Source organism: Aotus nancymaae, unplaced genomic scaffold (genome assembly GCF_030222135.1).
Source record: "Aotus nancymaae isolate 86718 unplaced genomic scaffold, 86718_ANA_hifiasm-v0.15.2.pri h1tg000046l, whole genome shotgun sequence".
Taxonomy (NCBI): Eukaryota; Metazoa; Chordata; class Mammalia; order Primates; family Aotidae; genus Aotus; species Aotus nancymaae.
Genome location: NW_026988460.1, coordinates 31,129,795 through 31,152,559, shown reverse-complemented (window position 1 = coordinate 31,152,559; position 22,765 = coordinate 31,129,795). Strand labels below are relative to the sequence as shown.

General features: G+C 42.2%; 1 protein-coding gene across 18 annotated transcripts in view; it reads left to right on the top strand.

The window, feature by feature from the left end:
* KALRN (kalirin RhoGEF kinase) overlaps window positions 1-22,765 on the top strand; it is a 699,137-nt gene that overhangs the window by 463,432 nt on the left and 212,940 nt on the right. For all 18 annotated transcript variants that reach the window (XM_021673991.2, XM_021674000.2, XM_064362131.1 and 15 more), the window contains exons 31-33: window positions 388-489; window positions 2,117-2,259; window positions 5,660-5,762. In XM_021673991.2, the coding sequence (XP_021529666.2) occupies window positions 388-489; window positions 2,117-2,259; window positions 5,660-5,762 (348 nt within the window). The remainder of the gene's footprint in view (window positions 1-387; window positions 490-2,116; window positions 2,260-5,659; window positions 5,763-22,765) is intronic.

Here is a 22,765-nt window from a genome sequence, read left to right as displayed (position 1 = left end):
GGGCAAGAAGGGATCTGGACACACTCATCTCATCTCCTCCCTGGCCTCCACACCAAAACCATCCTGGACAAATGAAAATGCCTCCTATTTGGAAAGCACCCTCCCTCACCTCCCATGTCTGCATTTTAGAGTTCACAGTTCTTCTTTCTGTTTGCTTTTAGCACCTCCCTCTTCACCTTCCCTCCCTGGTACCTGCTAATCAGGCACGTGCCTGTAGGTCCTTCCATCCTGGGTAGATGAACAGAATATCCAATCTGTTAAAGTTTGATTGACAGAAGCCCCTCCCTCGGTCCTCTCCTCTTTGTTGCCTTTCCCTTCCCACCCCAGCCCTAAGTTTCCCCACTGCCCTCCCCTTCCCCGCCTCTCACAGGCATTTCCTGTCTACAGACCTCAGAGCTGGGTGTGACCGAGCACGTGGAGGGCGACCCCTGCAAATTTGCCTTGTGGTCTGGGCGCACCCCATCCTCAGACAATAAAACAGTGCTGAAAGTAAGTACTGCTCTCTGCTAGGCACAAGACCAGGGTTGGAGGTAGTAGAAGGTAGGGGGTGGGCAGTTGACACCTGAAAGTTAAGGCCCAGAGACTCTACTGGGCTATGGGCCTCTCTTGGGAATGGCAGCATCCCTTGGGTATTGAGAAACAAATTCTGTCATGAAGGTAGACCCAGAACCTCAAAGACACATGGTCTCCTCAAGTGCATGCACATGTGTGACCAAGAGGGAAGAGAGCAGGGAGTGGCCTGCAGGGCCACCTCAGCAAGGCCTACTTAAACTGTGCTGTGTCCATATGTCTTCCTTCAGATGGCAAGAACAATTGACCCTTTGATAAAAGTCACCTTGATTTGCTCCACAATAATTTGACATTTTTTCCTAAATAGCTTCTGTATAAAAGATATAGTGCCTAGTGTGGTGGGGGATAACTGTACAGGATATGGATCTTATTCCCTGGGAACCTACATTCTTAAACCTCTAGTAAATCACATTAGCATGGGGACCATAATGATGGAGAGAAGTGTCAAGAGGGGTCTTTCACCAGAGGACAGCCTTGAGTCATTGCAGCTCTCTGGGGTACAGCAGTGATGTTAGCGTGGCTGAGCAGCAATCATGCAGATAATGGAGCTCCCAGCGGTCATTTACTTGTCAGGAAAGTGCCCAGCACCTAGGAGAAAATGGTCCAGCCCCGATAAAAGCTTCACACTTGTTCACTCTGCATTGCCAGCATAGCTGCTACCTGTTGGGAGGCAGAATTACCAGAAAAAAATTCTACCAAGACAAATGGGATCATCATAAAATGATAGCAGTGCCTTCAATTAACAGAAGTTAGCTTGCCGCAAACCCAGGGTTGACTTCTAGTCAGTACAAGTTTGTGTATCCATGCTAGGTGAACATCCTGACATATATCCATACTGATTGGGAAGTAGATACTGCCTCTCCCAGTGCCTGCTAGAACGTCCCAGGATCTAGCAACCCAAGTGTTAATCCCTGTCCCGGGGGAACCTTCAGATACTGTTCCAGCTCCAGGGCAGATATCAGGATTGGTCAGTGCTTTATGGGTTATGAAATACTTTTTTTTTTTTTTTTGAGACGGAGTTTCGCTCTTGTTACCCAGGCTGGAGTGCAATGGCGCGATCTCGGCTCACCGCAACCTCCGCCTCCTGGGTTCAGGCAATTCTCCTGCCTCAGCCTCCTGAGTAGCTGGGATTACAGGCACGCGCCACCATGCCCAGCTAATTTTTTGTATTAGTAGAGACGGGGTTTCTCCATGTTGACCAGGATGGTCTCGATCTCTTGACCTCGTAATCCACCCACCTTGGCCTCCCAAAGTGCTGGGATTACAGGCTTGAGCCACCATGCCCGGCCGGGTTATGAAATACTTTGACAGTTACTCCTGTACAAGTAATTCTGCATTGAGTCTTGAGGTCAGAGCACTGCCCTGGGAGTTGAAGAAGCCTGTTTCTGGTATTGAAAAGTCATAAGTATGAAATGAAAAATAAATTCCCCAAACATTTGGAATCCTTGAAAATAATGGATGAAGACTGCAGGTGGAGGATTGAGAACTGTTTTTGGCAAGATGATGGGAGTTGGGATTCTCAGTCTTTCTCCCTGTGGCACTCCAGGCCTCCAACATCGAAACCAAGCAGGAGTGGATCAAGAACATTCGAGAAGTGATTCAAGAAAGGATCATTCACCTGAAAGGAGCTTTAAAGGAGCCACTTCAGCTCCCCAAAACACCAGCCAAACAGAGGAACAATAGTAAGAGGTAACCAGCGCCTCTCCCTCCAGCACTGCCTGCCTCCCAGGCTTCTGGGTGCGGGAATGGGATGAATCTTTGCTTCTGGAGGGGGATGTGCCCTGCAGGTGGCACTCTCCAGGAAGGCCTGTGAGTTCCACCTAGGATGAGTCATCTCATCTTTAAGCATCTCACCAGTGTCAAATTCAACAGGGCTTCATTGAGCACCTCTTATTTAATAAACACTCTGCTAGGTGCTGCAAGATAAAAGGAAGTGTAAGATGAGTCAATTCCCTTAAAAGCCATCTAATAGTCATGTCTCACACATGAAATAGACCAGAACCACCCATAGGGATCATAAATTCTATAAGAATTCAAAGAAAGGGAACTTGAGATGAGCCCTAGAGTGGAGTAGATTCTCTGGGCTGGCTAGATATTAGATAGTGAAAGAGCTTTGTGTACTGTAATGTGTGGAGTGGTGGTTTCATTGCAACTTACTGCAACCCCCACAGAGACCTCACCTTCACTCACCTATGATAAGCAATGTCATTGGGCAGAAGAGGACATATTTCTTATGTCTTTCTGGACCCTTCTGAATCCCAGTTTCCTCTAAACCCGTGGATGACTTCTTAAGTATTTCTTTCCCAAGTCTCCATGTGACACCTACACTTATAATAACTCTTTTGGGGGACACTTCCGAAGAAAGCATACAAAAACTTCACATAAATTTTGAAGAAAAAAAAGCCCAGGGTTCTAGCAGAGATGGTCATTGGTGGTAACAGGTTCTTCCCTCCTCCCCTGTACATGAATGGAATAAATCTGGAGGATTTAGTTCACCCTTAGACACCAACCAGGACAAGCAGGGTAGGGAGCCATTTAAGGGCCTATGAAGCAGCAGCAGTCCTGAGCAAGGTGGTAGCCAAAAGAAGCGTATAACTATGGTAGAGAAACTTCCACGGGGCAGAAGCCCCAAGACCTACATGACCAGGATAAGGTCGCCTCCTCAGTGCTGCATGGACGAATTATAACTACTCTGGGGGAGGGATCATTCTGACTTCAGTTGTCTATGTCCAGAGTCCAGGTAAGGAGGGGATGGACTAAAGTCTGGCAGTGGAGACAGGTCGTGCTTCAGGGAATCCCTACTTTAATAAAGAAGTTAGAAAGGAAACAGTTATAAAGAAATTATGGTCTAGGACTATAGAGAGGATACTCAGGTGAGGCTCACTAGGGTTATTTACCTTGAAATAGCCTCTTTTTCCTATAGTAGGAGAGTTTGAGCATTTCTAGAACATGAGAAAGGCATATCTTGGAAATGCCCTTTTCTCTGCTCTCACCTTTTCTCTTGTCCTGTGATGGGTGGGTGAGAAACCTTGGCATACTCTTCAGAGAATAGCCAGGCAGTCTTTAATTCCAGTAGCTTAGGTTCCTGGATATGGAGACAGTTTATAGAGGAGTGCATTGGTTGGGGAATGCTACCTACACTCCTAGGTGGGCTCCCCACATCCCCCAGAAGTGGCTTCATCTGGAGTAGACCAGAAGGGCCCACAATGGGCCATAATAGTGGGAAGCAGAAAGTACAGCCAGTTCTCAACTGTCTACACATGGTGGAGAGCGCTCACCCAGATAATCCAAAATGACAGATGATCTAAAAGTCCTTTATTTTTGGTTTTGAAATGCGTCACATAAATTCTTTTTACAGCAGATTTTCCTGCCTACAAATGTGTGGCTTGTGTTATTAAAATAAATTGGCATTTCCTAAGCCCAGAAATGATGGTGAGAGAGCAGCTGACTTAGAAGTGTTCTGGGTGGGTGAAAATACTTTTTATGATGAATAGACATTGTGTGTATACATGTGCACATGCATGGGTATTTGCATACACACACATCTACATACACTCACACATACACCAGAGTGTAATCATTTAGACCCTTTGAGGTGAATTCGTTATTTGTGTCACTCTGTTCATGTGGTAGGATTCTCAGGCTGTCAGTTTCCTTGTCCCATGATGCCATTACTTCTCCACAAACATCATCAGGGTGTCTTTTGGAAAAGCGTCCATGGGAAGAGCTGTCATTTCCTGCGCTAATTCACCCAACCCCAACCCTACATTGCTACCAGCTTTTCCAGGCACAGACCTTGCAGCCTTCACTAGTTTCCAGACATCCAGTCCTTCTTGGCCATGGCTGTGGGCTCAGTATAGGATGAGGTCACAGTTCTACAGCTGGAGAGCTGAAAGAACATGGGAGTGGGACAGCTGTATGGTACAGGGCCCAGCAAGGGATCTAAATGCTAGGAGTACACTCAGGAGACTCTTAGCTGACACTCAGAAGCACAGCTGGCTCCAAAGCTGCTGTGGAACCTGTGACTGTTCTCCAATCTTTGAGAAAATGCCTTGGCCTTTTGTATTGATAAGAAATCATTATAAATATGCATGAGATCCTCAAAACTCACCCAGAGGAAGTCAATAAATTCCTCTTCCACACCCAGGAGTTGAGGGTCCAATATCAGGAATTTTCCAATGATAATACTCCCTGGAGGTAATATTCCACTCAATCTATTTTCTTGAAGAGAAGAAACACAAGTTTAAAAGAAATCTTGGCCAGGTACAGTGGCTCACACCTGTAATCCCAGCACTTTGGGAGGCCAAGGTGGGTGGATCACCTGAGGTCAGGAGTTTGAGACCACCCTGGCCAACAGGGTGAAACCCTGTCTCCACAAAAAAATACAAAAATTAGCCGGGCACGATGGCAGGTGCCTGGAATCTTAGGTACTTGGGAGGCTGAGGCAGGAGAATCGCTTGAACCTGGAAGGCAAAGGTTGCAGTGAAACAAGATCACGCCACTGCACTCCAGCCTAGGTGACAGAATGAGACTCCATTCAAAAAATAAAAATAAAAAAAAGAAATATTATCACTTTTGTTTTCTTTATAGGCCAGCTGTAAATGAACCCTCATCCTAATTACAGTATGTACAAAAACTTGAATACCCTGAACTTGTGATTATTAGAAATGACCTAATCACCTAAATAGATGCCTAGGCTCTAAGTAGGATCTATATCTTCCTACTGCCTGTTACAGACCCATTCCCAGTAATATAAATACACACACACACACACACACACACACACATATATATATATTTTTCACATCTACATATACCCCTTCTGCAGCATAGGCTGGAGAAGTTTTGGGGAGGAGGGTCATTTTGCATTTAGTTATCAACATAGTGATTATGTGTTTACTAAGTGCAAGAAGTGACATCACTGAAAATCACATAGGGCCATTCTCTTTAGCAGGATAATTTTAGACAAATCCCTGCTAGAAAGTACTGAGGCGCTGCTCTGCCCACCCAGCCGGAAATCCTTGTGCGCTCTAAACCCACAGTGGTTCCCCCCACCCCCACCCCTGTTTTTTTTCTCTTCTTCCTGCAGGGATGGAGTGGAGGATATTGACAGCCAGGGGGATGGGAGCAGCCAACCAGACACCATCTCCATTGCTTCTAGGACCTCTCAGAACACAGTGGACAGTGACAAGGTAGGACAAAGTCCTAACCTTCCTTCCCCTGAGACTTCTTGTTGGCTTAACCACCCCTGGAGAGGTACCCCTAGAGAATTTCTCTCACTATGGATCCTACCTTCAGGAGCCAGTTGTCTCTTTGTGCCATCCAAGAGGGAAAGAACAGGGCTGGAGGAGGTATGTCCCAGCATGAGATCTGTTCTGAGGGGATGGAAGACCGCGGTGGTTGAGGCTGACCTCTCACGTTGGGAGAGTTTAACAGAAGTAGAAAGGCTGAGTAGTAAAGAAGTCTAGGTTTCTTCTCTTTCTGAGATGCCCCACCTGGGCTTCTTGGGCTGTTATGCCTTCTTGGAGGATGGATCTCAGGGAGGTTGAGTTGGAATAGTGTCCTGAGACCTTAGTGGCTATGGTTGGCTCAATTTACAATGATTTGAGAAGAGCTTCTCAAAGTTAGGCCAAAATTAATGGTTTTGGTTTGGGAAATGGCCACAGAGATGCTGCTTGACAGCAGTCTCTTATCCAAAGGGACTCTAATGGAAATGATGCTTTCCTCTGGCCAGATTACGGGGGCTCAGTTGCTGAGAGACAGGAGGACCAGACAGTTGTATATGAAGGATGTAGTTGTTGTGTAAGAAAGCCTGGCCACTTGCTTTCTAACATTTTGGAGCAAGTAAGCAAAAGTTAGTAGCTCTGATGGGAAAGCAAAAGACAAGAAACTGTAGCAAAGGTTCTGTGTATTTGCCCCAGCTAGTTGAGGAATGCAACCGCCGGAATTTGTAGCAGAGGGAAGAAAGGGTCCATGTCTGAGCCTACTCTCCTTTGCTTACTCCAGAATCCAAAGAGTATGAAATGATCTTTTGCTGCGTATTAGTGATATTGTTAATTAAGTTCTGGGTTTCCGAAGATTATTTGTCCCTAGTTTATCCAGACCTAGTATTTTGGCCTGCTCCTTCAGGCTCAGAAGCTGGCTGTGTCATTGCTTCATTTTAGTTTTCTAAGTTATAGGTATTTCTTTTACAGATGATCTGCATTCATTAGGATTTTTTCTATTTTTTTCTTACTGGGAGAAAAAAAACCATTTAGACCTTAGTGTGGGGACTGTGCCCCTAACTTGCTGAAATGATGGTGCCAAATCACCCTAATCATGCTTTAGACTAGTGCTCAAGGTTATTTCGAGGTAGTTCTGACAACTGCCCTCAAGTTTTTAAGCCATTCTCTACTGACTATCGGAGTGGATGGAAAATTTGTTTTTTTTTTTTCCACTTGTAAAAACATACAAACAAAAAACATTTCTGTAATTTCCTGTCTCCTCTGACCTGTTGTCTAGAAATATAACCTAGTGTTCCTAGTGTATAAAACGTGTTCCTCTTTAAATAGTCAGTGGGTGGTAAGTCAAGTGCAGTGTTTCCCATGTTCAGACATGGACTATTAGTGTCATGGTCCAGGGAATTCATCCCTTCCAGATGCCAATCCATCTTCCCAGCAGCTGACTTTGACACAGACCCCTATGCTAGAGCCATTTGTTTAAGGAAGACCTCAGCTTCGGCTATTCCTTGTCTTTCTGGCAAGGTAGGTGAACCTGGGCTAGCCATTTTACTTTTAATGAGGGGTCCTGGTACTTAGACTTTATTCTGCAAGTAGGGAAGCAGGCTCAGAGAAACTAAGTGACTTACCCAAGAAAATTCTAGTAGTTAGTGGGAAGGCAGGAACTAGAACACAGATCTCCTGATTTTTCATGTTTTACCCCATTCTGAAACTCAAAGCGTTGAGTTCTTGATGCTAGGATGAACTCAGCTGGTCAGTTTTTCTGCATATGTCACAGAAACGCTCACATATCCATGTAGAAGTACCTATCATGTGCCAAGCTCTGTGCTGGATGCTGTAGAGAGATGTGGACTATTTGTTGAGTGTGAATCTCTGCTTGTATAATTTTTTGTTTCATGTCTGTCTCTAGAGCCAGGTCATTGAGCCCTAATGAAGGCAAGAGCTGTGTCTGTCTGTTTCATTGCCGTACTCCTGACATGCAGCACACAGGGGCTCAGGAGATACTTGTGAAATGGATAAATAGAGGGGACAAAGTGACTGTCTCAGGAAACTCCAGGATTAAGAGGCAGCTAAAATCAGTGGTCTGAAAACAAACAGATATATGAATATTTTATTTTTACATATGCTAAAGAAAGATTAAATCCCAACTACCTTCTCTGGCCTTAGGAGACATGAGCAGAAGGTCAGAAGATTCTATGTTATGTCTATACACAAAACCTAGAAAGTTCCTTAGACTTAAGTCACACTTTAAAATAAGGGGAAGATCAGTCTAGGACTATGCGCTGTAATTTAAATGTTCTTACTCTTCTAACACAAAACAGTGACAACAGGACAGCCATGTGTCTTCTATGACTGCACTTTCCTTCATCCTTGAAATCACTCATTGGTATGTTTGAATTTGTAGATGTTATCAGCAGTGTCAGGTTTTTCCCCAATTATACTAGACGACCAGGGAATCCTGGTTCCTAAGTGGTCAGGTAAACAGTCTCTGAAAAAGAAGAAGATAACAAAGTGAACTGATTCAGGTAAATGATTCATATTCAACAGAAGGGCAAACAAGGGTGGCTGTGGGAGGGGAGGGGGAGGAGACATCTCACCCAATTCAGACTCATTTAACCATAGACTTTTAGAAGAGTACCTCAGTCTTCCTCTTACAATCCAGAGGAATGACAGTAATAGTTTCCCTTTCTGGCCAAGTAGATAAGGAAAGCATAACCATTAAGGGGCCATGACACACCAACTTAAGGAGCTGTGGCAGCTCCAGGGTCTCCTGCAACCACTCCACGTGTGATATGTATGCTGTGGTGTGGTGGAAGGAGTTCAACATACCGAGGTTCAAATCCCAGCTGTGACGCTATCTGTGTCACATTGGATAGGTTACCGCACCTTTGTTTTTCTCTAAAGCAAAGATAGTAATACTTATCTCACTGAGTTATTGGAAAGATTATGTAAAATATTTGCTTGATAACCATTAGACATTCAGTAAATGTTAATTCCCACTCTTACTAGAGGGGAAGCAAAGGTTTATATTCTATGAATAAGAGCGCACAATTATTTAGCAGACTGTGAGGATCTTTAAAAATGCTTGAGTTAATTCTGCCCTGTGGTTTTATTGTTTATTAACTGTCAGCAGGTTCTTCTCTGTACTAGACCTAAAGTGATGTAGCTTCAACTGTCTATTAAAAAGAACTTTACTCTCTTTTCCATCTGCTAGCCCTTAGAATCTAAGGTTTAGATATTTGCTGTTAGTATTGGCTCATGGGTTATTTTATTATTTAATTAGTTATAGTATATTACTATCAGGTATTAATTCTAATGCTCAAATTGTACCACATTTTGCCAGTGGCAGCCCTTAAGGCTTTACGCATTGAAAGATGCTTGTCACATCTTTTCTCCAAATCATCTGTTTAGAAGTCCTCAGTTTCTGTGGCTGTTCCTCATATTTGTATATTTTTCAGATGCTTACACATCCTGGTTGCCTTCACCTAGATTTACTCTAGTGTGTAATGTCTATATAAAGTGAGTTTTATAAATACATTTAAATATAAATACATCTAAAAGGTACATAATACTACAGATGTATTCTAACTAATGTAAACATGGCTCCTTGTTCTAGGTCTAGCTGCTATGCGCAGATCCTTCCTAAAAGGATGCACCTCCCAATATTCTGATCTCGTATTGAAGAGTCCACCCTCCTTTTCAATACAGTGTTGTTTCTCTTCAAACTTGGTCTTCCCCTGCTCATTCCATTCTTATCCACTTCTACTGGGGTCACCAGCTAATTTCATTCTCATTCTATCCACTGGGTGCAACAGACTCTCTCCCCCTTTGTATTATTAAAACACAAGCAAATGGGATTTAAAAAAAAGGAATGAAATATACTGGGTGTTAAAAATGAATTCAAATCTCATTTCTCCCAATTCCTATGTCTAAAAATTAAAAGTATTCAAATCTCAAAAAAAAAAAAAAAAAGGATGCACCACGTTTAGCATGTGTGTCCAGTGCTGGCTCATAAAATCTCCATGCCCTTTTTTATGGACTGCTTACTCGGGCAGGTGACTTAGTAACCTGAGTGTAGGACTGCTTTATGTCTATTAGATTTTCCCTTATTTAGTTCCATCTCAGTGTTCTAGCATGTACTGAATACAAGTTATCTTGTCCAGTGTGTTAGCCATATCTGTCTGCATTATTGGATAAATGCATCTTCTGTAGCTTCACCCAGATTCTTGTTAAAAAGACAAGATTGGGAACAGAAGACTAATGCCCAACACTCCTCCTCATTTCTCACCTAGGGTCTGTAACTTGGAAACCTCCTTGTCTGACTTTTAACATCACCAGGGAAGGAAATCCAACCGCTTTTCTCTATAGGAGAGAAGCTGAACTGTTTTCTTATGTTGTAAGTCCTCTCTTGTTGAGAAAACAGTGTAATATTCTTAATCCTACATTAAACACTGACAACATAATTTAGATGCCTTAAAATGGCAATAGTAGCTTTCCCAGGGTTGCTTTTGTTCAACACTTAAATGGGTCTATATAATTAGATTCTACCTTACACCTGACTAATGCAAAAGCGGTAGTGCCCTAAGGGGCAAACAGGTGTGCTTACTTTGTTCCATGGTGGTCTGAGCCCCTCCCTATTCTGTACAGGAGTCAGTTCATGGTTTTCTGAACAGGTCATTCTATTGTAGTCTTTTGACTATATGTGTATTACTAAATCTTGGGGCTTTGCAGTCACACTTAGAAGAAATCTAGAATTATAGAATTCTAGTTGAGCAGAGCTGAGTAATGAGGTGACAGCCAAATATCTTGTTGTTTAACATGATGGATATCTTCTCAATCATTTCCAGCTAATAGTAGAAAAGCAATCATCTGCACTATAATAGCTCCAGTGCATGCATTTGCCATTTAGCCTAGGCATGCTGGAAACATAAAATAAATGCGTACTGAATGGAACATTACAAGCCTATCCTAGTATGGATACTCTCCATCCAAAAATCACTATAAATTTCCAGACGTGTCCAGGTTGGCTGGAGAGCGGGAAATTGAAGTGAAATTGACTTGCTGGTACTCTTCTCTGAAAAAAATTCTAAGGGAAGGAACACTGCTGAAACCTCTTAGGCTGGTGTGTGGTTTGAAGAGGAACTTCAGTAACAAACTAATGTGAGCCGAGGTGCAATGTGGGCTGATAATAGTGATTTGCTAAAGAAGAACGGGGAAATACCTGGAAACCCTGGATGTTTTCAGAGATAACCCAGTGGTCTTTAAGCCCTGAATTACCATATCAATGCAGTGGGTCATGACCAAGATTTTGTTTTACCAATTGGGAAGGAAGGCTTGGGTGAGAGATGATAAGGGTCCAACTAAGGAAAAATTCTAAGGATTCCTGCAGTGTCACTGCTGCTTTAATAACAAGCCATAGCATGATGCCAGTTAACAAGAGGCAGTGCAGCCTGGCTGCAGGAGCCTTCCGAGAGCAGACCTCCTGTAGAGCCTTACCTGGTTCATCAGAACTGACAGTTTCAGCATCTGCACACTGGGAGGCCACTGGATGCAAGGGCAGTAGCCAGAGAGAATAATTACTCCCTACACTGGGGAATGCCTAGTTCCTGTGTTGGGGTATTCCCACCTACTTCGTTCATGAACTGTGCAGAGGCCCTACCTACTCTACAGCAGATGCTTTTCTCCCTGCTAGGAGTACAGCAGTAAAGAGAAGAGGCCCTGCCATCTTCCAGCTTATATTCTGGTATGTAGAAAACCAGAAAGAGAAAGGATGGCTATTTCTAGTCTTCCACTAATTGCATCAGAGATAAAAGACTGCTTGGTTTTTCTTCTGAGAAAAAGTGGGCTAATGCTGCAACTGAAAGGACTTGAATTAGATGTAAGAAATTATTTTCCCTATAGGGATTAGTGCTTACGGAGAACAGATGACTGAGGTAAAAATGGAATGTCTTTACTTAAATGGGTTCACAAATAGGAAAAAAAATACAAAACAAAACAAAACAAAACAAAACAAAACCCAGAGAATAGGGTTGGAGTTAGGACAACTCGAAGCTGAAAAGAAAGCACCCTAGGTCCCATCCCCTAAAAGCAGTCTTCAACTGAGATTCCAAAGCATGTGATTTGAGGATGTGCTCCTGAGGGGGAAAAGAGGAAAGGAAAGCAGGGTCCAGTGAGGAAGGAGTGAAGGCTAGTCCCTCCCAGAGCTCTGCAGTAGGAATTGCATGGAGTTTGTCCTGCTTTGAGTCAAGGAGGCCAACCTTTTGTGTCAGTTGTTAAGCTGTGAACAGCCAACAGGCACAAGAGCTGGAACATGGGTACCCTGGCAGGGAGAGGGATCTGGGTGGGCTGCCAGTAGTGTCTGCTTCAGGGAGGAAATGTAATGTAGAAGAAAGGGGTTGGGTTTTGAGATCAGGTATGGATTCAGTCCCCAACTGGGTACCAGCTGCATGACCTGACTGGTCCTTTAATCACTTCATACCTCCGTCTCCTCATCTGTACAATGAAGGCAGTGATTTCTACTTCCTGGGATGTTGAAGGACTAGCCGAGATCCTATATGAAAGTGCACAGAAGACCTGGGATAGGTCACTGTTCAGGGGACTGCAGGGCACTCCTGTGCAAGAAAACAGGCAGCAACATGCTCCCTAGAGTTTCAAGGGGTCACAGACCACTGTGTTTTGCCACTGAAGAGAAAACCAAACCTCTGGAAATGTGGAGACTCGGCAGCAGCAGGATTGATAAAAATCTTAGCAGTTCACATGGTAATATTTTTCACTTGACGCATCCTTAAGAGATGGTCCACCCAAGACTGGGTGTCCAGCATGTCACTGTGACAGCATGTTAGGTTTAGCTGTGGTCCCTGGGCAGTGACACCACATACTGGAGATCCAGCCCATTAAATGTGCTATATTAAAGGCTGGAAAAATGGGATAGGTCTCTGGAAAAAAGTCCTCAGCACTTCTGTTACTCTGCCCTTTGTCTCAGTGGGGCTGGAGGGGCCCATGAAATATTTCTCATTAGGGAGGTACTATGCTGCCTCCCATTTAGTAACAAAATACTTCAAACCCTTAAATAAATACCTGAAAAGTGTATGTAATTGTACCTCCTGTTACCAGGTCCTGGGGTGGATATATCTGAAATCTAAACTTGGGCTTTATAATATAGCTGCATAATCTTGAGTCTCAGTCACATCCCATACCTGATAGCATATAGGATTAGAATTGCTAGATAAATCCCAGATAGCTGATTTTTCTCAAGGATTCAGTAGTCACTCTAAAGTAGGAAAAATACCATCTCTACTCTAAGCCCAAATTGTGATTTTTTTTTTTTTTTTAGCTTTCTTAATAATTCAAGTCCAGAGCTAGGTTTGAAAAAACTTTCTTCCTAGTGTAGATCCTTTGTTACTCTTATCTTTGGTGGGCAGGTGACTGGAGGAGGAGGCGGTGGAGGAGGAGGAGCAGGGGGCAACAGAAAGGAGAGGATTCCATGGTCCTCGGGACGCCTGCAGTTCCCCGCCTCTGGCTGCCCTCTCACCTCCCAGAAGCACAGCTCCACCCTCTCCTCAGAGACATTCAACACAGTACGAATGTGTGGGCTTTTCACAACAAATTGATAAAGTGTGAGGAATTGAAGTCACAGGTTTTCCTCTAAGTGAAAGTTCCTCAAATAAATGACTGGCTTCCAGCTGTTGCATACCACCAAAGGGTATAAAATACACTTTGCTGAAAAACACAACCTAGGTTCACAGGGCAAAATATTTCATATCAGCATTGTTTTACTTAATATTTTAATTTGTATTTCATAGCTTGAAAACCTCCCTCAAGAAACCCATCATTAAAATTGCCAACTGTCTGCAAAAGCAAATCAGTTTCATAAAATATGGCAGCCAGTGAGTAGTTTGCTGAACACAGACAGCTTGCAGGAAACCTCGGAAGTGCTCTTGTGGTACTCAAAGCACTTGGATCTGCATTTAAAAAAAAATTGTTTCAGGTTTATACAAGTATTTGTTACAGAAATAGGGAGACTGGAAAAGGTGATTTGCAAGTAGATTAAATAGATCTATATATGTGATAGCTACAAGGGTAACCAGAGACTAGATCTGATTCAGAGTGAGTTTGGAATTTGAAATCGTGAATCTTAGGGAGGAAAGGAACCTCAGAGATCATCTAGCCCTCTTCCGTCATTCTATTTAAAAAAAAAAAACAAAGTGACTTGCCCAGAGTCATAGAGCCACTTAACAGCAGACATAAGATTCAAAACCAAGGCAGTCTCCTTCCTGGTAAGTTGGATTAAAAATAGTACTTTGGTAGTAAACTTGATAGTTCAGTTTGTTTAGCCTTTCAGTAGAAAGCCAACGCTACTATTACCCTCCCACTCCCTACACTGAATGTCCTTGTATCACCTCCCACTCTGCGCCAACAAATCCATAGCAACCCAAAATAAATTACAAAGTGGTTCTATAGCCCAATCCAGGGGCTCCAGGGTTGGTATGTGGCAAGTATTAATCCCTATCACACACTCATTGATGCCAAGTACTTGTGACTCACATCATAGCCTTGGTGGGAGTGTGATTCTGCCCTAGACAGAGTCTTCCAACCTCTCAAGCAAACTCTGGTTGGGCTCTGAGAGCTTGGCAGTGAGCACTGGGATGTGGCAAGGCTTATCCCTGCTTCAGAGCTGCCTGGCAGGACTGAGCTGCCAGAACCAGTTCAGCCCCGCCACAGCGCAGCTCAAACTGAAATCTTTTTCATTATTAAAATTTTGGTGGAAGGAGAAAGCAAATCTGAGAGCAAGCCAAGATGTTAAAGTGGATAAGCTGGAGACAGTCCAAGGCAAACAAGACTCAAGTGAGTACACTTACAGATCTGCCAGGAGAAGGGGTACAAGAAGTAAGATGGCATAGATGGAGGGAGGGAAAGGGAGAGCAAAGCTGGGAGGCTACAGGTAGAGAAGTGGTAGCTTTCAGGGCAAGGATTTTACTGGAGTGTTCTGCACAGACCTTTTGATATATCACTTACCCTTTTTTCCTTCTGTATCAATTAAAGAGAAAAAGTTATTTTCATACAGAATGAAATGACTGAATCTACCTTGCCAAAACTAATGGTAGGGGAAACGGAATGGGAAATTTTGTTCTTCAAAATTGAGTTCCAGGATGACTAGAAGTGATATTGGGAGTGTGGTACCTGGAGGCAAGCTCTTCTGGTAGACATGAAAATAAACTTAAAAACTTTAAGCAGAAGGAGTTGGGCATGGTGGCTTGCACCTGTAATCCTACTACTTTGAGAGGCCAAGATGGATGGATCAACTGAGTCTAGGAGTTCAAGACCAGCCTGGGCAAATGGTGAAACCTATCTCTACAATAGATATAGACATAGATATACACAAAAATTAGCCATGCATGGTGGCACACACCTTAAATCTCAGCTACTAGGGAGGCTGAGGTAGGAGGATTGCTTGAGCCCAGGAGATCGAGACTTCAGTGAGCTGTGATTGTACCATTGTATTCCAGCCTGAAGTGAGACCCTGTCTCAAAAAACAAACAAAAAAAACTTTAAGCAAAAATTTGCTAGACAGGAACCTCTGGAGCCATAGCAATCTAGAGTAGGTGAGGCAGGCTGGAGGTGGCTTTGAAGTTGTGGCTTTGCTTTGGCTAGAGCTCCCTTTACCTTATGTGCTGTGGTATAAAATAACAATGTCATCTGTGGCCATAACATAGAATTCTTGGAAAGATCTTTTTGAGCAGTCAAGTAGGGAAATGTAACTCTTTTTTTGTGATCTTGAGCTTGGATTGAAAATTCTTGCTTGGGTTTCACCTACTTGACAGTTTAGTGTCACTTCATTATTTCTGGTGACTACTGCCAACCTGTCTGCTACGACCAAGGTGGTGGATGGATGATGGGAGTGAGTGAATACACGGGTGTGTTAGGTGAGATCTTCCCTGTTGCTAGAAAGCTGGCTTTGTCAAGAGAAACAAGTTTGAACATCCTCTGTGGTGAAACAGTGAGGATGTAACATTTGGCTCAGGGCTTCTTCCCGGAGTAGTCAGTAGCAGATGCCAGTTAAGCAGGCAGGCTGCCTTAGGCTTGAGAGGTCTTCTTTGGGGAGAAAACTGCTAGAAGAAGATGCAGAACTGTATAGATCAGACCAGGACAGATGTCTACTCCTGTTTTCAACCAGACACTTGCCCCACTACTAATCAGCCTTCCCATTCTTCTCCCTCCATGTCCCATGCAGATATGGCCCTGGTTGTGTTGAACACTCATGTTTTTGTATCAGGCTGGCAGTTCGTTTTCAGTCTCTCCCATTTGTAGGAACTTAAAATTGAGTCTTAGCCGGGTGCAGTGGCTCACGCCTGTAATCCCAGAACTTTGGGAGGATGAGGGGGGCAGATCACAAGGTCAGGAGATTGAGACCATCCCGGCTAACACAGCGAAACCCCATCTTTACTAAAAATACAAGAAATTCACCGGGCATGGGGGCATATGCCTGTAGTCCCAGCTACTCGGGAGGCTGAGGCAGGAGAATCGCTTGAACCTGGGAGGCAGAGGTTGTAGTGAGTCTAGATCATGCCACTGCACTCTAGTCTGGGCAAGAGAGCCAGACTCTGTCTTAAAAAAAAAAAAAAAAAAAAAAAAAAAATTGAGTCTTACGTGTTCAGAATGTTCAGGTAGTCTTTTCTTTCTTTAAAGACTCTAGTTCTTTTTGAAATTGCTAATTGCAGAGAGTTGTACACATTAACTAGAATTTCAGGAGAGATGCTTTCTGCATGACCCCTGCTGATTGCTGATCCTGGCTAAGAAATGCTTTGTGAATGCTCCTATATACATAGCTCTCTGCCCTGTGGCAACTGCAAGGACTCATACACCTCTTTGAATGTTATGATGTGCTGGAGGAAAACCCAGGCTCTATCTTTTGCTATGTCTGTACCGTCTCCTGCCAGCTAGTGTCCTTTCTGCAAGAATAGAGTTTTTAAAGTTTCACTTACTATTTGCTGTTCCTCATTTGCACGTGGAAAACAGATTGGCTTAGTGAGCAACAGAAGGTATTAAAAATTCATTATCTTTTCCTTTACTTGGGATTTTCATGTAGGTTGTCTTTTTATCTTCTTTACTAATTAATTCATCAGGCATTTTTTGAGGTTCTACCATGTGCCAGGCCCTATTGTAGATACAGAGGATATGGTGATGAAGAAAACATACACAGCACTTTGGTTTCCTGCTCAGATCTTTCTCTGCTGTGCTATTAGCCTGAATGTGCTCAATTTTGAGACATTTCAGATTATTGTTTGAGAATAGAAAAATTCTTCATATTAAAGGATTTGAAGGCATATGGAGTGGATGTAGTTTGTTAAAGAGAAGTACTTCAAATCATGGAACCTGAAATCTGTAACTTATTTCACCTCCCCACCCCACTTCATCCCACTGCCCCCAAAATGAGAACAGTCACAATTCTTAGGCCTTTTTCCACACAGGCTCTTAAAGGGAAATGTTTATTGCATTTATTAAAATATTCTTTAAAAATCTCAGAAGAAAAAGACTTCTAGAATATATTCTCAGACATTTAAATTTAAGACAATACTGCCAATGGGAATATGAAGTCCAAACCACGAAACCTGTTGTTATTTGGAGGGCAAACTACTAGGAACTACCACTGATACATGCCCAAACAGAAAGCTCTGTTAACACCAAAGAATGAAATGAGGCAGAATAGAAAATTATTTCAAGTATATTGGTACACTGAATTTATTGTTTTAGTCAACAAAATTTCACTGTGTCCACTGATGACCAGATACTGTGGAGATTCAGAATATATCAAAACAACTTCTGGTTTTGCCCAGTCTTCTGAGTTCGTACCCCAATTGATAATATGTGATAGTATGTGATGATGGGGTGCCTATGTACATGTTATATGTATTTATGAAGTGAGACAGTTGTACTTAGCACTTCCTTTAAGCCAGTTGTTGTGCTAGCCATCAGAGAAGTTACAAAGATAAATGTGCCAGATGAGATACACACTTACCACCCAATATGTTACATTTTATACCAGAAGCATACTTAACTTTGAAAGATAAATTTAGCCTGGGAACCAGAGAAGATTTTTATTTCAGAAGTGAAATTTGAGCTTGGCCTTGAAGTTCATCTTCCTTTCTGTTTTTCCTTCTTTGTATCAATTTTGGCCCCAAAATATTTATTCTATATTATTTTTATTGAAATGTACCATACTTATATTTCCTAAATGAAAGTTGTGGACCAATCTGATTAAATGTTACTTATCATCTTATTTCTATAGATAAAATGTATTCCTAAATATAAACAACTGATTTATGTCAAACTTTCTAAATTTTTCAAAATGCGAAATACATATGCAAAAATGCACAAACAGAACTGAACAATTTAAAGGATAATGATAAAGTGAACATACATGTAAAAACTATGCAGGTCATGAAATAGAACATTTCTGGCTTTTCAGAATCCCCCTTTGTGCCCCTCCCTGGTCACAACCCTGGAGGTGACCACTCTCCTTGCATGCATAATAGTGTCTTTACTTTTCTTTAAAATTTTACCTTCTATGCAGGTATCCCTAAACAAATTCATCTCAATGTGGCTGTTTTTATATGACTAGAATCATTCTACGTATATTCTTTTGTGTCTTGCTTGTGTTGCTCAACACTTACTTTTATGGGATTTATCCATGCTGATGTGTATAGTTCATTCATTTCCATCATTATATAGTATTCCGTTGTATGAGTATACCACAGTTTATCCATTCTGTACATGCAATGTTTGGGGAAATTGTGAACAGTGCTGTTATGGATATTCTGGTATACCTATCCCTGTGCATGTGTACTTGAATTTTTCTAGGGTGTAAAGCTAAAAGTAAAATTGTTAGGTGATAGGATATATGTATATATTTTCAACTTTACGTGAAGATGTCAACTATTTCTCAAAGTGCCGTTACCAAGTTTACATTCCTACCAATATATATGAACTTTTCCATTGCGCTAGATCCTCACCACTACTTTGTATTGTTAGACTTCAAAAATTTTACAGATCTGGTGGATGTGTATTGATATCTGCTTATAGCTTTAATTCGTGTTTCCCCACATACTAATCAGGTTGAACATCTTTTCATATTTGTATTGGACCTTTGGATTTTCTCTTTTATAATGTCTCTAGTTCAAGCTTTTACCTGTGTGTACAGTGGGTTGTTTGGCTTTTCTTATTCATTTTTAGAAGTTCATATATTCTGGATATTAGTCCCATGTTGGTCATATATGTAATACGTTTCACTTTGTGGCAAGTCTTTTCATTCTCCTTATTGTGTCTTGATAAACATAAATAATTTGATATTCTGAAGACAATATGTTGGTAAGTTAGAGGCTCATGTGATGTGATATCTCACATTTGTTTTTTTGTTTTGTTTTGTTTTGTTTTTATTTTTTTGAGACAGAGTCTTGCTCTGTCACCCAAGTTGGAAGTGCAGTGGTGCAATCTCGGCTCACTGCAACCTCCACCTCTCAGGTTCAAGCAATTCTCCTGCCTCAGCCCCCAGAGCAGCTGGGATTACAGATGCACACCACCTTGCCTGGCTAATTTTTGTATTTTTAGTAGAGACTGGCTTTCACGATATCTGTCAGGCTGATCTGCAACTCTGACCTCAAGTGATCCACCCACTTCGGGCTCCCCAGGTGCTGGGATTACAGGCATGAGCCACCACTCCCAAAACATTAAGTATTTTAAGGTACAGTTCACCATTCATTTCTCCACAGAATAATGTACCAACATCGAAACTTAATATATAAGGCAAGTTTATGTTAATCCTTAAATATGCCTCTATTTTAATGAAGGAATAAGTTGACTTTTTAAAATTTATGTTTATTACATTTCACTCTATACATTATATGCAGGTAATAGAGATATAAATGTGCTAGAAAAAAAGATGTTAAATTTGTTGGTTTTGTATCTTAGATGTCTGACAAACAGCCAAAATCTAGGAAGAAACTAGCAAAACTAAACATCTGTTGCTCATGGGAAAGCCTTGCAATTAATTTTATATGTAATCCCTATGATCTTTGTCATCTAGTTACTCAACCCAAAGGATATTAGAAGATGAGAAAGTTACTTCTCTATAAGCACATGGATTGCCACAGAGGCTGAACTGTTGTTAGCAGTGGAGGGTACAGAAAAGCTATGAAAGCAAAACTTGATGGAGGAACTAACTCCAATAGTGTGGTTCTATTTAGTGAAGCTATCAGGAGTGTTATATGGCTGGGCATGTTCTGAGGTCATCGCTTATATTTTGCACTACACCAGCACAAACAAGCACAATGTGATGTGTTTCGCATTGTGGGCAAGGAGAGAGATCTAGAAACTGGGACCAAATGTAATTAAGAAAACCAAAGCTTCCAGTTTGGGAAGATCAGAGAAAGTTCCACATTAGATTTTATTGAGTGGGTAGAATTTATCTAGGCAGGATTAGTGTTAGAAGCAAGTAGGAAGATCATTCCATATAGATCAGACAGCAAGAGCGAGGGTTAAGGAAGAAAGGAGAATATGGGTAAGTTTGGGGTAATATGAAGAGTCAGTATGCCTGGTTGAAGTTCAGGGTTTGTGAGTTAAGGGTTGGGAAATCAAACTGGAATGATTGACTGGGTCACATCATGGCAGATGCTGAACACCATTCAAAGGAATTTAGACTTCATTGAGTAGCACACAAAAAAACACTGAAGGTTTTTTTGTTTTGTTTTGTTTTAGCAGATGGTTATAGAACTATGTTTATCTTCACCTTGATGCATCATTGTTTTTATTCTTTCATTCTCTAGCCTCCGAAACAGTCTATTTTTAGCCCATCCACAAGCCTCTGGATCTCGTCCTTTGTTTCTACCTTCAGTGTATCAACTCAACACCTTTTCTCCTTCTCATATTGTCAAGCACCTCCTTTTCCTCTGCCATCTAATGCTTATTTGTTACCTCATGCTCCCAATGAGAACTGTGCTTGAACTTCTCCTGATCTTCTTTGTTTAGAACTCCCCCCACCTTCAACAATAGTTTTTGGTGCTTCACTTCTGATGTCTATGATCAAAATTCCAAGAGTGTGTCTCTGAGGTGACTTTACTTCTAACACCAGTTTCATATTCACTTACCCATTCATTCGCTGTATTTTTTTCTGAGTACCTACTAGGTGCTAAGTGCTGCTCTACGGTAGACCCCCAGGAGGGAAACAAAACAGGCCAGTCCTCACCCTTATGCACGCTGTGTTCTGCTGAAGAACCAGAAGATCAGCAGGCAAATATAAGGCCCAATGGTGACGAAATTGGCAGTACTGTTGCTAGACATTTCCAGTTTGATGCCTTGCTGTTTTTCATTCTTGGTGTCAGTATATTATTTCCTTTTCTCTCAAACTATGAACCTAATTTGACTTCCCTATTTCAGGCAAAATCAACATCATTTTTCCCAGATACCCAGGTTTGTATCTCTGGATTCATTTTTGGCACATTCTCTGACAGTCAGTCTGCTGACAAGTCTGAGCATGATTCCTCAAAGTTTCTGCCACTCTGCCCTGGGCAGACCCTGGTTACTCTTGAATTAAATTATTTCAGTAGCCTCTTAAATGGCCTCCCTGCTCTCTGGGATTTTGCCCTGCATTTTATCCTTTTTACTGGCAACAGGTTCATCTCACTGAAACATTTTTTCAGTATTTCATTTGTCTGTTAAAAGCCTTCAGTAGCACATTTACTTAGGATATAAGTATAGGCCCATCGCCAAAGACATTTATGCAGTTTTCCCATACACACTTTAATGCACCTACATTAGACTGAATCATATGAAACTGCCACTTTTGTCAACCCAAAATGGTTGAATATTGATCATTATGTTTCAACCTGACTGCACTTATCAATTAATTGGTTGCCTGTATATATTTCTCCCGTGTTACATTGTGAGTTCCTTGACAATCACATCTTGGTCCTCATGATGCCTGTTTCTTTACTGTCTATCCCCTGGAACATGGTAAATAATGGTCATCGACTGCCCTGCCCCATGTCATGTGTTGCTCCTGCTGCTTCCATCTCTTGAAATGCCCACTGACTGCCTAATTATGTCTTGCCCATCTTCACTGCCAGCCTGACTCATGCCTTCTTCATTTCTGGAAATTTTCATATGTGGAAATGCCCACTGCTCTCCCCATTAATCCATGCCCTGCCCGCCATCCCCACAGAGCCACCTACACTAATATTGCCCCTCTCCTCTCCCCTACCCCTAGTTAAACATTATTCTTTAACATTCAGGGCATACATTGCCCTGAATTTACTTGGTACTTGCCACATTGCTTAGCTTAAAGCTGTACTCTTAACGAGTTGAACATTCTCAGTTCCTAGACCTTGCCTATCACGCTGATATCCAGCACTATATTTCCAACTGTCTGTGACATAACTGTGTTTGGATGACCTCTTGCATACTACTCGACAGAACTGAAACTAAATTCATCCTATACCATATCCTTGATCTACTCCTTTCTCAGACTCTGTCCACAGCTTTGTCTGTAGACACCATGGCCCTCCTTCACTCTCTATCCTCTTGCTCAGGTGACTTCCACTGGATGACTGCCATGATAGCACATTCCTCAGCCTGCTCCATATTCTGTGTAATAGGCAAGGTCTGTTCCTGAGAGTTTCTAGAGGAAGAGCATGGCTCCCAAACCACATAGCGCTTTCTAGGACCTAGAGCCTCCAATGAGCAGGCTCCTTACCTCTGCCCCTGCTTCTCCCCTGGGTCTCAGGCAGTCTGCAAACATCTCCTCCAATGTGTGTTTTCCAGTGTGTATGAGATCAGCTTCAGTAACATACAGTGATCTCTCAATCACCTTCATCTACCAAACTATACTGCATCACTGTGTCTCCAGAATTATTTATCTGTCCTGATAGGCACATTTCTGACCTCAGGAAAGTATTGCTGGAACACATCTTCATCGTTAGAATGAT